Raw genomic sequence first — 15,842 nt, 5'->3', positions numbered from 1 at the left:
CTGCTCTATATCCCATTATCAATCCAATGAATTCCATAGACCTTAGCATTATTTTCCTTTTGCATCCAATGGTAATTTCTTTTACTTTGATTCTGTGCAGTCAGGATCTGGGCTAAAGTTCCCCTTTCAAACTGTAAGAGCTGCCAAGAGAGGAATCGATTGTTCAGATCATTCTGTGTGATTTAAACTGAGCTGAAACTCTGACAAATTCTACCTGTCATGAGCTCCTTAGGTCTCTGCTGCTTTAAACTGTCCTGGGGTAGTAGGGCCTGTGAAGACATTTAGTGCCAGGTGTGCATGAGCAAATGGGTGAACATCCTGGCATTCACTAATTACTAGTTCCTAGCTAATTACATGCTATCAAATCCCGTCTTTTCCCTCCTTTCAAGCTCATGCCACCCATTGCTTAGCAACATTGAATTCTGCTTTTAAAGGATAATAATCTTTGCATTGCTAGGTCCTTCAGAGAGCTGTGTTTCTCTTTTTAGTGGAAGTGAACTTCTAACCAGTCTTCAGAAGCCTTCCTCGGGGCAGCTTAGCAACAGGCAGCATTGTCCTCCTCTCGGTTTATAAAGTTCATCTCTCATCTGTGTGTCACTTTTGGGTAATGTCAACAGGCTCCTTTGGGGTTTTTATTTCAGTTTTTGGAAGCAGCCCTGTGGAAAAGGACTTGGGGGTGCTGATGGATGAGAAGCTGGACAGGAGCAGGCAGTGTGAGCTTGCAGCCCAGAAGGCAAATCACATCCTGGGCTGCATCCAAAGCAGTGTTGCCAGCAGAGCCAGAGAGGTGATTCTGACACTTTGCTCTGCTGAGACTTCACCTGGAGCACTGCATCCAGGTCTGGAGCCCTCAATATAGGAATGACATGGACCTGATGGTACAGGTCCAGAGAAAGGCCACAAAATGATCAGGGGGTTGGAGCACCTCTGCTACAAGGACAGACTGAGGGAGCTGGGGTTCTTTGGCCTGGAGAAGAGAAGGCTGCAGGGAGACTTAATAGCAGCCTGCCAGTACCTGAAGGGGCTGCAGGAAGGATGGAGAGAGACTGTTTGCAAAGGTCTGTGGTGACAGGACCAGGGACAATGGCTTGAGATTGGATGTCAGGAAGAAGTCCTTTACTATGAGGGTGGTGGAACACTGGAACAGGCTGCCCAGGGAGGAGGTTGATGCCCCATCCCTGGAGATATTCAAAGTGAGGCTGGACAGGGCTCTGGGCAGCCTGATCTAGCTGGGGATATCTCTGCTGACTGCAGTGGGGTTGGACTGGGTGACCTTTGAAGGTGAGGCCACAGCTCAAATCCTAGGTTCAGTGTTTGGGTCTCTCACTCCAAGAAGGACATTGAGGAGGTGGAATGTGTCCAGAGAAGATTAAGAAAGCTGGAACAGGGCTGGGGAAGAGCTCCTGGGGGTGTTCAGCTTGGGGAAGAGAAGGTTGAGAGGAGACCTCATTGCTCTCTACAGCTTCCTGAAAAGAGGCTGTAGTGAGGAGGGATCAGGGTCTGCTCCCTAGTCTCAGGTGATAGAAGGAGTGGAAATGGCCTGAAATTGTGCCAGGGAAGAGTTAGGTTGGAGGTGAGGAAAAGTTTCTTTGCTGCAAGAGTGGTCAGGGATTGGAACAGGCTGCCCAGAGATGCTGTGGATGCCTCCTCCCTGGAGGTGTTCAAGAACCCTGTGGCCATGGCACCTGGGGCCATGGTTTAATGGCTATGGTGGTGTTGAGTTGCTGGTTGGACTGGATGATCTCAGAGGCCTTTTCCAACCTAAACAATTCTATAAACCAAACCAACACCCAAGAAGGACTCATCTTGATACCACTTTAAAAGGTGAGCCTGTTTTGAAGTGTCTAATCCAGTCAACCCACAGCATCAGCTGGTGCTGTCTTTCTCACAGAGGCTTTAGAGGTATTAATGGTGGAATATCTTACAATCTCAGTTCAAGACCTTAAGCCTTTAAGAAATTCTCCAACTCCACTGACATTGGAAAGGTTAACTATAAATGTTTGTTCTGTTGTTCAGTGGCAGCACCTGAATCTGTTCAGCTAAGCAGGGACAGTGCTCCCTACTTCAGGGCAGTCACACTCTGGGGCTGACACTTCCTGCTCTGCCAGCAGAAATTGGCAGCCAATATGAAGCAGAGGAAGGTTTGGGGTTTTTTTTCACCCTCTTAGAATTCATTAAATCCACTTTGCAGAAGCACCTGATTGTTCCCTTCTCTTTAGCTGTCTCAGAGTTAGAAATGCCAATGGGGAAGAAAATATTTGGGCTTCTGACTCAGTCCCTCTTCCAGTTTCTATTCAGAGTTCTTGTGTGATAAAAACATGTCCAGACTAGAAGTGGTTTGCTTTCCACATCGAATTCAGACCATTTACAGAAGGAAGCCAGGAATAGAAGCCTCTCTTTCCCCACATCTGTCAGTGTTATCTCCCTAGGAAATAAGCAGAGCTGTATGGGGTCAGGGGCTCTTTGTTCTTGCTTCAAAGGAAATACCTCTGACAAATGGACCCTGTGTAGTGTTGTCCTGCATTTGTGTGCAAAGAGGAAGGGAGCAGGATGTTTTTATCAGTCTCACCAGGTCTCGAGCACAAGCCCTATGAGGAGAGGCTGAGGGAGCTGGGGTTGCTTAGCCTGGAGAAGAGGAGGCTCAGGGGAGACCTTCTTGCTTTCTACAACTACCTGAAAGGAGGATGTAGCCAGGTGGGGGTTGGTCTCTTCTCCCAGGCAAGCAGCAACAGAACAAGAGGCCAGAGCCTCAAGCTGCACCAGGGCAGCTTGAGGTGAGGAGAAAGTTCTTCACAGAAAGAGCTGTGCTCCCCAGTTCAAGAGGGACAGGGATCTGCTGGAGAGAGTAACAGCAACTAGAGAACTGTCTGGAAGCAGTCCTAAGATGCCACAGCTTCTGGATAGTAACCTTGGAAGATGCCACAATCTGCTGTTTGCTGCTTCCTCTGTCCTATTGCCATGGTAAACAGTGGAGTGAATGAACAATGGATTTCTAACTGATGACTTTCTCCTGCCATCTCACTCATTGCTGATCTGATGTCTGCAGGTTCCCATTGCAACACAACACAGATTTTTGTCTTCTGGCCAAGAGCTTGAAAGCTCTCAGCTGAAAATCAAAAATCTATATCCTGTAAGCAAGTGGCTGCTGCCCTCTTTTCTCACTCCTACCCAACTCAGGTCAGACTCTTCCAGCTCTTTGAGATGATCTCTCTTCATCTGTGTTTTACCTGGGGCTGTTTTACCTTCCTCCTTCTCCTCTCACTGCACAACCACCACCCTGCACCTCTCCAACAGCAAAACCAGAGCACAAGCTCTTCCCCATCCCCAGCCTGGCAGTTCCCCTGCTAGGAGAAAATCCCCTAGCAGAGGACAAGTCAGACCTTGTGGTGTCAGCGTCCTTCATGCATCAAGAAAAGCAAACTCAGGAGAGGATCTGAGCAGTGTGTGTTCTTTTCTACCCTCTTGCATTGGCTATTCCTGCATGGTTGACTTTAAGAGTTGCTTTGACACCCCTGGGACTGGGGCCAAAAATGGAATGAAGCAGAAAATACTAGAAGCATGCATAATAGGCTCCTTGTCAAGCCACTTTCTGCTAAACTCAGCAGAACCTGAGCATGCCAGGGAACTGGGGGGCTAAATGGGAAGGAAATTGCTAGCACAGATGCTTAATGTGTGGTTGCAAATAGCAGCCTTCTCCCTGTTGTATAAGTCAGCCCATAAAGAATACCAGGGCTGTGCATCATCCAAGAGCAGATCAGCCTTGAGTGATGCTGGAGCTGGGAAATGTGGTGATAGAACCACAGTGTGAGTTGTAATTGCTCCATTTTGATTTGCATCAAACCTATTGATCCAGGGCAAAGCAGACCTCAGGCCTCCAGAGGAAACCCAGAGTTGGCTTTAAATAATTCAGGATATTCAACTCTTTTCTTTCTTTTCTCTTCCAAGTAATGGGGCAAAATTAATTCCTGATCTGCCTCCAGCAACTTGAGGAGAATGAAACCATTACTGTCATCTATTATTTGTGTGTTTGGCACTGGTCAAGACAGCCCAGGAATGAGTGGAGTCCATTATGCATCTGGACACAAGTTGTCTCCTTGAATTCAAGTGCCTGAAGTGTAGTCCTGGCTATGGTATCTCCTCCAGAATAACTTCTTGAGAATCCTGAGAAATAACCTTGTTAGGTGTTCAGGGCTTCATTTCAAGGCACCTGAAGCCTGCATTTGTTGGCTGGAGCTGCAAATGAGTCTGATGGCTCCCTGACAATGCAAACCACATTCTTCTGGAGCAATTTCTTTGAGCAGCAGAGGATTGGTTAATTATCTCTTTATTTTGCAAGCCACCCTGCTGCATGTGCTGAGGGTTGTTGGTCAGAGAGTATTGCTGAGTGAAGCTGGAATTCCCCTGAGCATTTATCTACCAGTCCTCAGAGTCTGGTGTGGCTCTTGTGTATTCCCAACCTGATCCTGTGAATCCACTTTTTTTTCTTCCTCTCCAGAGCTCAAGATCTTGCCTGAAGTTACTTGAACAGTGAATGAAAAGTCAGAGGTCATTTTTCATATATTCCCTCTTCCACCTCTTATTTCTTCTCCTGAATATGGAGAATGTAATAGCTCTTGGAAAGAACATTTCTGTCTTTCATGAATGACTTATTCATAGATTCACAGAATCCTATGGTTTGGGTTGGAAGGGACCTTCAAGATCAGCCAGTGCCAACTCCCTGTCATGGGCAGGGACACCTCCCACCAGCCCAGCTTGCTCAAGGTCTCTCCCAGCCTGGTCTGGAACACCTCCAGGGAGGGCAATCCACAGCCTCTCTGGGCAACCTGTTCCAGTGTCTCCCCACCCTCACTGTCAAGAATTTCTTCCTCATCTCCAGTCTCAGTCTCCCCTCTCCCAGCTCCAAGCCATTGTCCCTCGGCCTGCCACTCCCAGCCCTTGTCAAAACTCCCTCCCCAGCTCTCCTGGAGCCCTTCAGGTACTGGAAGGCTGCTCTGAGGTGTTTCTGGAGCTTTCTCTTCTCCAGGCTGAATAGCCCCAACTCCTTCTGCCTATCCCCACAGGGGAGGTTCTCCAGCCCTTTGACCATCTTTGTGGCCTCTTCTGGACCTGCTCCAGCAATTCCCTGTCCCTCTTTTGTTGGGGGGCCCAGAACTGGATGCAGTGCTGCAGGTGTGGGTCTCTGCAGATCTGATACAATCCAGAGCAGTCCTCTGCAGCGCACTAAATGCCAGCAGAAACCTCACAGCAGAGAGGTCATCACTTGGGACCCCTTCATAGGGCAGGGGAGGGTCAATTTTATACATCCCCTGGCTCTGCACTCTTTCCTCAGCTTATCAGGTAAAGAGGCAATGTGTGCTGTGGATTTATGATGGCTTTTAGTTGCTGTGCCCAGAATAGTGATGAATATAGGAAGTAGCTGTCCACCACTTGCCAGCATTAAATGTCATTCCACGGAGATCATCTCTAGCCAAAGGCCTTGGCAGGCCAACAAGTTCCTCTGTCACAGAGCCACCCACCCTTTGCGTGCCTGCTTGAAAATTCTTCATATGAGGCAGTTCTGAATGGTCACACAAATAGAGTAGCCTGTGATGGAGAGAAAGTTCTTCACAGAAAGTGTAATTGGCCATTGGAATGTGCTGCCCAGGGAGGTGGTGGAGTCATCCTCCCTGGAGGTGTTCCATAAAGGATTGGATGTGGCACTTGGAGCCATGGTTTAGTTGTCAGGAGGTGTTAAGTATTAGGTAATAGGTTGGAGTTGATGATCTCTGAGGTCTTTTCCAACCTGGTTGATTCTATAATTCTATGAAATTAGCCCCCCCCCCCCCAACTAATTAGGAGAAAACTACCCCCAAAAGAAATGGCCAGACCGGCTCAGGTTGGGATGGAAGCAAATGAAGCTCTAGTTACAAGCAAACTACAATCTAGCAAAATGAAATGCAATGAATATGTACAAGATAACACAATGGATGTAGGATATAAATATATTTACAATTTATGAACAACACAGAAACTCCTCAGGCCCCCCTGGGATGGATCCAGGGGACTGTTCACCTCCTCTCCCACTCCCTCCCATTACCTCACACAGGACTTAAAACAGAGATCCCCTTGCATGGCCATGGGAGAGAGGGAGAGAGAAGGTGCAAGCAGAAGCAACAGAAGAAGAAAAGAGAAGAGAAAGAATTGTTTCTGCCTCTGCTCTATATCCCATCAGCAATCCAATGAACTCTATAGACCTTAGCATTATTTTCCTTTTGCATCCATTGGTAATTTCTTTTACTTGCAGCCTTTGCAGTCAGGTTCTAGGCTAAAGTTCCTCCTTCAAACTGTAACACAGCCCCCTGTAGAATCTTCTGGAAAATGGGAAGAAAGTCTTTCCAGTGAAGAAAGAACAGATTGCTCAGGGAGGTTGTGGATGCCCCTTCTCTGGAGGTGTTCAAGGCCAAATTGGATGAAGCCTTCAGCAACCTGCTCTAGTGGGAGGTGTCCCTATCCAGGGCAGGGGGTTTGGAACTAGATCATCTTCAAGGTCTGTTCCAACCCAACCCATTCTGTGAATCTATGAAACCCAGCCAGCTGCAGCAGCTTTTTAGCAGTGTCTACCACACATTAACAACCTTGTCTTGGGCTTTTGTCTCTGCAGCCAAAGCACCCCAACCCTGACTGGCGCTACTCTGCATCCCTCCGGGCAGGAATGCAAAGGTATGTATGAAGGTTTCTCCACTGGGAGGGGAAATTCTTTGTTCTCTGTGAAAAGGGCAAAGCTGCCTGGCTCCTCTGATGCCTTAGACTGAGGATACCTATAGGTTGAGATGGAAAGCACCTGTTCTGGGCTACAGTGTCCAATTCTGGGCTACAGTGCCCAGTTCTGGGCTCCTCAATTTAAGAAGGACATTGAGACACTGAGACATTGAGAGGTCTGGAGCACAGCCCTGTGATGAGAGGCTTAGGGAGCTGGGGGTGTTTAGCCTGGAGAAGAGGAGGCTCAGGAGAGACCTTCTTGCTCTCTACAACTACCTGAAGGGAAGTTGCAGCCAGCTGGGGGTTGGTCTCTTCTCCCAAGCAACCAGCAACAGAACAAGAGGACACAGTCTCAAGCTGAGCAGGGGGAAGTTTAGGCTCAAGGTGAGGAGAAAGTTCTTTAGAGAAAGAGTAATTGGCCATTGGAATGTGCTGCCCAGGATGGTGGTGGAGTCCCCATCCCTGGAGGTGTTCAAGAGGGGATTGGATGTAGCACTTGGAGCCATGGTTTAGTTGTCAGGAGGTGTTAGGTGATAGGTTGGAGTTGATGATCTCTGAGGTCTTTTCCAGCCTGGTTGATTCTATGATTCTGAGTTTTGCTGCTGAGTTCTGCTCCAAGCATTACAGATCCAGGCTGTCTGCATCTCATGCTCTTATTTTGCTACCACAGATCTGTGCCCTTTTATTTTGTGCTTACCTCCTACCTTTTTATTTTTTTCTCCCCTTACTTTGACTGTCAAGGCCTGATTGCTCCAATTATTGAATTATTTAACTGTGCTTATCCACCTTTTGTTTACTTTAAAGCTGCCTGCAATCATCAATGCTGATTCCCTTTCAATAGGTTGTCTGCATCATTGATGTGTTTGCCACCTTGTCTCTCATTACCACCAAAGTGCTGTGCCTGCAGTCAAGTTTATTAAGCAGTCAAGATGATTAGTGCAGTTTAAAGGACCTTTTGAAGAGGGGAGAGGGATTTGGGAAGAAGGGAAAGCGAATCTGGGTCCAGATCTTTGCAAGTCCTCTACTTTGAAAGTCCTCTGCCAAACCTACTACATGGTGGGTTTGGTAATCACATACACACACAGAGCATGAATTTGGAGAATTACCCCCAAAATAAATGGCCAGACTAGCTCAGAAGGTTTTGGAAGCAAATGAAGCTCTATTTACAAACAAACTAAAATCTAGAAACATGAAATGCAATGAATAGGCACAAAATATAGAATAGAATAGAATAGAATAGAATAGAATAGAATAGAATAGAATAGAATAGACCAGGTTGGAAGAGACATTCAAGATCATCGTGTCCAACCTATCAACCAATCCAACACCACCTAATCAACTAAACCATGCAACCAAGCACCCTATCAAGTCTCCTCCTGAACACCTCCAATGATGATGACTCCACCACCTCCCCAGCCAGCCCATTCCAATGGGCAATCACTCTCTCTGTATAGAACTTTTTCCTAATATCCAGCCTAAACCTCCCCTGGTGCAGCCTGAGACTGTGTCCTCTTGTTCTGGTGCTGCTTGCCTGGGAGAAGAGACCAACCTCTGCCTGTCTACAACCTCCCTTCAGGTAGTTGTAGAGAGCAATAAGGTCACCCCTGAGTCTCCTCTTCTCCAGGCTAAGCAACCCCAGCTCCCTCAGCCTCTCCTCATAGGGTTTGTGTTCCAAGCCCCTCCCCAGCTTTGTTGTCCTTCTCTGGACATGCTTGAGCAAGTCAACATCCTTCTTAAACTGAGGGGCCCAGAACTGGACACAGGACTCGAGGTGTGGCCTAACCAGTGCAGTGTACAGGGGCAGAATGACCTCCCTGCTCCTGCTGGCCACACTGTTCCTGATGCAGGCCAGGATGCCATTGGCCCTCTTGGCTGCCTGGGCACACTGCAGGCTCATGTTCAGCCTGCCATCGCCCAGCACCCCCAGGTCCCTCTCTGCCTGGCTGCTCTCCAGCCACTCTGACCCCAGCCTGTAGCACTGCATGGGGTTGTTGTGGCCAATGTGCAGAACCTGGCACTTGGATGTGTTCAGTCTCATGCTGCTGGATTCTGCCCATCTGTCCAGCCTGTCAAGGTGTCTCTGTTTACATGTATTTGCAATTTACAAACAACAGAGACCTTCTGGATAAAACCGGGGGCTACCAATAGCGCTCCCCATCTCCATTCCCCCTTTCCCCTCCCCATGCCCCCTGTAAAAGGGTGTGATGGGTTGAAATGACACCCCCCCCCCCGCAAAATTAAATTGCCAGACCAGCTCAGTTGGAAAGCAAGTGAAGTTCTATTTGCAAGCAAAACTAATATCTAGAGACATGAACTGCAATGACGTACAAAATATACAATATTTACATGGATTTCCAATTTATAAACAGCACAAGAACCACCCTCTGGACAAAAGCAGGGGCTTACCAACAGCTTCCCCTCTTCCCACCTGTACAAGGGAAAAAGAAAGAGGAACAAAGCAGAGAGTAGCTGTTAGTACTTAGCCACAACAAGAACACAGCCAAGATCAGCAATAGCCAAGCAACAACCACCAGCGAGTACCAGCTAGAGTGAAGAAGCTGAAAAGAACAGGGCCTCAACAACCTCCCTGGGCAGCCTGTTCTAGTGTCTCACCACCCTCATTGTGGTGAACTTCCTTCTGATGTCCAACCTAAATCTGCCCTGCTCCAGCTTCAAACCATCTCCCCTCAGCCTATCCCCACAGGCCCTTCTGAACAGGGAAGGCTGAGGAGGGACTGTATAGAAGGCCCTGTAGTGACAGGACAAGGGGCAATGGTTTGGAACTGGAGCAGGGCACATTTAGGCTGGACAGCAGGAGGAAGTTCTTCACTGTGAGGGTGGTGAGACACTGGAACAGGTGTTCAGGGATGTGATTGAGGCTCCATCCCTGGGGACACTCAAGATCAGACTTGATGTGGCCCTGGGTAGCCTGCTCTAGTTGGAAGTGTCACTGCAGGGGGTTTGGACAAGATGACCTTTGAGGGTCCCTTTCCCCCCCATTCAGTCTGTGAATCTAATCCTAGCAGCCAAGACCATGTGTAACTTCCTTGTTAGCGATGTCTGGCCAAGAAAAGCAGTGTCCTGCTGGGAGGTTCCTTTATGAATTATGCCACAGATGTGCTTTAGTAAATAATCAAAGATATTTTTGCAAACAGGTAGATCACAGCCCACAGGATGTTAGGGGTTGGAAGGGACCTCTGGAGATCATCAAATCCAACCCCCGTGCCAGAGCAGGACCAGAGAATCCAGCACAGGTCACACAGCAACACATCCAGACAGGGCTGGAAAGTCTGCAGAGAAGGAGACTCCACAACCCCTCTGGGCAGCCTGCTCCAGGGCTCTGTGATCCTTCCAGTAAAGAAGTTCTTTCTCATGCTGTGGTGGAACCTCCTGTGCTGGAGTTTCCATCCATTGCCCCTTGGCCTATCCCAGAGTGCAAGTGAGTAGAAGCTGTCCCTGTCCCTTCCTTCCTGACCCCCAGCCCTCAGATATTTGTAGACATTGCTCAAATCCCCTCTTAGTCTTCTCCTCTCCAGACTAGCCAGCCCCAGGGCTCTCAGCTTAGGTCTCCAGTGCCTCAGCACAATTTGGTAGCCTCCTGCAATACTCTAGTAGTAGCTGCACAGCAACAGAGAGTTAGAACCTTTGAAGAGCAGCAAGCAAGGGAAATGTTTATACAGCCCAGGACAGAGGGGAACTGGAGAATCTAACTCTGTTATCTGCTTCTTCAGTGCTGTGCATGTGGAGGAGGCTGGAGTCCTACGTGGAGGACCAGGAGGGCCTGAGCAGCAGTGGCCAACTGTCTCCAGTGCTACTACAGGTAAGGCTGTGGAAAGGAAGAATGTATGTGAGGAGCTCCTATTGACCAAAGCAGATCTCCTAATGCTGCTTAGTTTTTCACGTCTGGTTTGTGTCTTTGGGTGAAAGTTCTTGCAAATTAATCTGTGGAATCTAAACAGAGTGGAATTATAAGGCCTCAAATGCATCTCTTTCTTTGCTCAGGCTCAGGTGAGCCCTAGAGATAAGAGTCCTTGATCCCAGCTTCCACTCTGCCTCGGGAGGTTGTTGCTTTGTGTAATGGAACAATGGAAGGAGTTCAGTCCTGGTGTGTGCATTCAGAGTCAGAATGCTGGGCTCTAGAGCTGACTTCAAAAAGAAGAGTCAAAGTGGAACAGGAGCTTATCAGTTCTCCCTTTGTCAGTTTTGCAAGCCCACTAAGTCTCTCTGAGTGTCTTATCTTGTTTTCCTTGCTGAAATCAGACCTGATTTTCTTTGCTAGCTATTTTCATTCCCTAGGTATACAATGATGGAAGCTGAACTGTTATTTCCTTGTCAAACCAAACCCAGATTTTAGAATGTGGCTTCCTTGATCTCTACAACTATCTGAAAGGAGGTTGAGATGTGCTGAGGTTGAGGTTGAAGGTGAAGTTGAGGTTGAGCGAGGCCACTGTTGGTCTCCTCTCCCAAATAACTAGTGATAGGACAAGAAGAAATGGTCTTAAGAGCTGAAATTTTCCCAGGGGAGGTTTAGGTTGGAGATGAGGAAAAATGTCTTTACTGCAAGAGTGGTCAGGGATTGGAACAGGCTGCTCAGGGGGGTGATGGAGTCCCCATCCCTGGAGGTGCTCAGGAAGTGTGCAGATGTGGGGCTTAAGGCTGTAGCTTTGTGGTCATGGTAGGTTGGTTATGGTTGGGCTTGATGGTCTTGAAGGTCTTTGCCAGCCTTAATGATTTGATAATTCTATGACTCTATGAAAGGAGGTTGGGGTAAGGTGGGTATTAGTCTCTTCTCCTTAGTCTTAGGTGACAGAAGGAGAGGAAATGGCCTGAAATCGTGCCAGGGGAGGGTTGGGTTGGAGATTAGAAAAAATTTCTCTGCTGCAAGAGTGGTCAGGGATTAGAATAGCCTGCACAGGACAACATTGGGCACCCCATCCTTGGTGACAGTTAAAAGATGTTGAGATGAGGAGCTTAGGGCCATGGTCTAAGAGCTGTGTGCAGGGAGATGTTAGGTTATGGTTGGAATTGATCATCTTAAGGTCTTTTCCAACCAGGTGACTCTATGATTCTAGTCTATGGTTGGCACTCCCAGTTACAACATAGCCATGACTTAATGGTGCCCAGCAAGGCCTGCCCTGGTGGTGAAGGGGAGCTGTCTGCAGACCCAGAGTTGGAAATGACTATAATAAACAACGGGGGCTAGAATCATCCTGGGGGAGTTTGTGCCCTTCCTTCTGTTGCAGGAAGCTTGTAGATGGTGTGCAGGGTGCCTAACCTTTGAGCTTGCATTTGAAAATGTCATCTCAAGTACACTCTGCCCTTTCCAGGGGGGTTCCCTCAGGCTTTCAGCTGCACTAATCAGCCTCGACTGAGCGCTCAGTCTGTTACCTTGTGCCGAGTTCAGGAAGGATGCAAACATTCACCCAGAGCTTCTACTTGCTGGGAGTGCAGATTTCTAGGTACCTGAATGCAAATGCAAAGGTAGGATGGGTCCTGTCTTCTGAGGAGGTCCATTGGCATTTAGGTCTCAGAGCCCTGTTCCACTCTCTGGAAGACAGGCTGAGGGAGCTGGGATTGTTCAGCCTGGAGAAGAGAAGGCTCTGGGGAGACCTAAGAGCGACCTACCTGTCCCTGCAGGGGTTTGGAATTAGATGATTTTTAGGGTCCCTTCCACCTCAAACCATTCTGTGATTCTGTGACAATATTAATGATCCCAGAGGAACTCTAACCCTGTTATCTTTTGCCATCTGCAATTCACCATCTGGAGCCCTCAACACAGGAAGGACATGGACCTGATGGAGCAGGTCCAGAGGAATGCCAAAGAAATGATCAGGGGGTTGGAGCAGCTCTGCTACAAGGACAGGCTGAGGGAGGTAGGAGTGTTCAGCCTGGAGAAGAGAGGGCTCCAGGAAGACCTAACAGAAGCCTGCCAGTACCTGAAGGGGGCTACAAGAAGGCCGCAGAGGGACTGTTTGCAAAGGCCTTCAGGAACCGGACCAGGGGCAATGGCTTCAAAGTAGAGAACAGTAGATTTAGGTTGGATATTAGGAAGAAGTTCTTCACTATGAGGGTGGTGGAACACTAGAACAGGTTGCCCAGGGAGGTGGTTGAGGCCCCATCCCTGAAGATATTCAAGGGATGAAGGACAATCATTTGAAACTGGAGCAGGGCAGATTTAGGTTGGACATCAGGAGGAAGTTCTGCACAAGAAGGGTAGTGAAATACTGGAACAGGTTGCCCAGAGACGTGGTTGAGGTCCTGTTCTTGGGCACATTCAAGATCAGACTCCATGTGTCCCTGGGCAGCGTGCTCTGGTTGCAAGTGACCCTACTGCCTGCAGGGAAGTTGGACAAGATGACCTCTGAGGGTCCCTTCCGACCTGATGCTGTCTGTGATATAATGGCAGTGGCTTAGCAGTGGTGGTGGGCTTGTGAGCTCTAGCTGGTTGGACTTGATGATCTCAAAGGTCTCTTTCAACCTCAGCAGTTCTATGGTTCCATGAAGAGGAGATTTTTCCACCATAGAGGAAAACATGACTCATTAGAATTGCAGCACAGAATGTCCATGCTAATTACAGCTCCCTTGAAATCCCATTTTTGGGAACCAGGTTCCTTGTAGATGAGCTGTTTTTTTTCCCTGCACAGCACAGACTCATTTGTTTTGTCTTTGTCCACTCCCAAGGTATTGATGCCCCTGACATAACATTAATTAACCCTTGTTGTTAGTGAGTTTCAGGCAATATTCTTCTCCAGTCTGCAGCTACAGCTGTCCCTGCTCCTTACCAGCAAACAGGTGATTCACAGGGAAATCTCAGTGAGGATTAGTGGTTGTGGTAGCTGTGCTGCACAGTACTAAGACAAGGAGCAATAGATGCAAAGTAGAACATAGAAGGTTTCACCTCAGCATGAGGAGAAACTTCTTTCCAGTGAGGGTGACAGAGCCCTGGAGCAGGCTGCCCAGGGGGGTTGTGGAGTCTCCTTCTCTGGAGACTTTCCAAACCTTCCTGGATGCATTCCTGTGTGGTCTACCCTGGGTAGCTTTTGGCAGGATCTCTGGAGGTCCCTTCCAACCTCTAACATTCTGTGATTCTGAGTATGGCAACATGCAGCAAATTTTCAGCAACTCACTGCCACTCTTTCAGAATCCTGTCTGCAGTTTCCCACCAATGTCTCTTGGCAAAGCTTCTTTCTTCTTCTGCCTTAAATTCAAGGCCTGTAATCTTGTTTGTGAGGTTCACATACACAGCTGGGGCTTTGCAGAAGAGATTCAACTCATTATGGCCACTTGCAGTCAACTGACTCAACAAAAGTATTTCATAGAATCACAGAGTTGTCAGGGTTGGAAGGGACCTCAAGGATCATCCAGTTCCAACCCCCCTGCCATGGGCAGGGACACCTCACATCACAGCAGGTTGCTCACAGCCACAGCCAGCCTGGCTGCAAAATCCTCCAGGCATGAGGCTTCCACCACCTCCCTGGGCAACTTGTGCCAGTCTCTCACCACCCTCATGGGGAACAACTTCCTCCTAACATCCAATCTCAATCTCCCCACTTCTACTTTTGTTCCATTCCCCCCAATTCTATCATTCCCTAACACCCTAAAAAGTCCCTCCCCAGCTTTCTTGTAGCTCACTTCAGATACTGGAAGGCCACAATTAGGTCTCCTCAGAGCCTTCTCTTCTCCAGACTGAACAACTCCAACTCTCTCAGTCTGTCTCCAGAGCAGAGCAGCTCCAGCCCTCTGCTCATCTGTGTGGCCCTTCTCTGGACACCTTCCAGCACCTCCAGATCCTTCCTGTAATAGGGTCTCCAGAACTGGACACAGCTCCTCCACAGAAAGATGATCAGAGGGCTGGAGCGTCTCTCCTGTGAAGACAGGATGAGAGAATTGGGCTTAGAGAGGAGAAGGCTCCAGGGAGACCTTAGAGCAGCCTTCCAGTATTTGAAGAGGACTACAGGAGAGCTGAGGAGGGACTTGTACAAAGGCTTGCAGTGACAGGACGAGAGGCAATGGCTTCAAACTGGAAGAAGATGGATTTAGACTTGGCATTAGGAAGAAATTCTTCCCCATGAGTGGAATAGGTTGCCCAGGGAAGTCATGGAGGCTGCAAACCTGAAAGCATTACAAATCAGGTTTAGTGAGGTATTGAGTCACCTGGTCTAGTGGAGGTGTTCCTGCCCATGGCAGTGGGGTAGGAACTGATGATCTTTGAGGTCCCTTCCAACCCAACCCATGCTGTGGTGATTCCTGACTTATTTAGATATGAATGAAATGCACCTGGCTCTAGATAAACTCCTGGAGAAGCTCTCTGTTATGTCTGTTATCCACAGCATCCTGGGACAGCTCTAAGTCTTAACTTCTGACTGCCACAAACCAGTTCTGAGCCTGCTCTGTGCACACATTCTCCCTGCGGTGTTAGTGAATTGATTCCTCCCAGTCAGTTTGTCCCTAAATCATTACTTTCCTTTACCAATCCCTCAAAGCCATGGGTGAGATGCCTGACAGAGACAGATTCCGAGAGCTAATCAATGAGAGCAGTCAGAGATGATGTCACAGGGCCACTTTAAGAAGGATGAACAAGTGTTAAATCAGTAAATCCCTAATGCCTAATGTGGAGCTGTACTGGAACATCACAGCAGGCTTCAGCAAATACCTGGTGGTCAGATGCTCATCTGCCACTGCCTTTATTGCATTTTGCACCCATGCAGAACTCAGGGAATCTCCAGCTGGCAGTTTTGAATTGGCCTTTTATTTTCTTATGCACCAGGCCAGTTATAGACTGGGTTCAATTATGGGGCCCTCACCCCAAGACGGACATTGAAGGGCTGGAGCAGGTCCTGCCTCAAACTAATTTCCACACATCCTTAAAGTGCACTCCAGTTGTGCTGTTAGAGGAGAGGAAGGGGCAGGTAAAGAGTCTAAAGTATCTAAGGAGGAGTAGGGAAGTGATTGTGCCATTATATATGTGAGGCCAGCCCTGGCTGGAGATCTTTGATGATAACTTCACTCTAATCTCCAGATTCTCCTCTCCATTTTTTCATTTCCCCTCATTAATTTGAAGTAAATGCTGGTTTGAGAGCTCTACACAGTTCCTTCATGTGGAG

The 15,842-nt window shown here is 48.2% G+C and overlaps 1 protein-coding gene across 7 annotated transcripts in view; it reads left to right on the top strand.

The window, feature by feature from the left end:
* LOC137455129 (protocadherin alpha-C2-like) overlaps window positions 1-15,842 on the top strand; it is a 191,212-nt gene that overhangs the window by 127,076 nt on the left and 48,294 nt on the right. For all 7 annotated transcript variants that reach the window (XM_068165690.1, XM_068165688.1, XM_068165686.1 and 4 more), the window contains exons 2-3: window positions 6,641-6,699; window positions 10,470-10,558. In XM_068165690.1, the coding sequence (XP_068021791.1) occupies window positions 6,641-6,699; window positions 10,470-10,558 (148 nt within the window). The remainder of the gene's footprint in view (window positions 1-6,640; window positions 6,700-10,469; window positions 10,559-15,842) is intronic.

This window comes from Melanerpes formicivorus, unplaced genomic scaffold, assembly GCF_026170545.1.
Source record: "Melanerpes formicivorus ecotype bairdi unplaced genomic scaffold, bMelFor1.0.p_v2 SCAF_91, whole genome shotgun sequence".
NCBI lineage: Eukaryota > Metazoa > Chordata > Aves > Piciformes > Picidae > Melanerpes > Melanerpes formicivorus.
The sequence above is the reverse complement of the archived record's forward strand: the minus strand, read 5'-3'. Positions and strand labels throughout refer to the sequence as shown.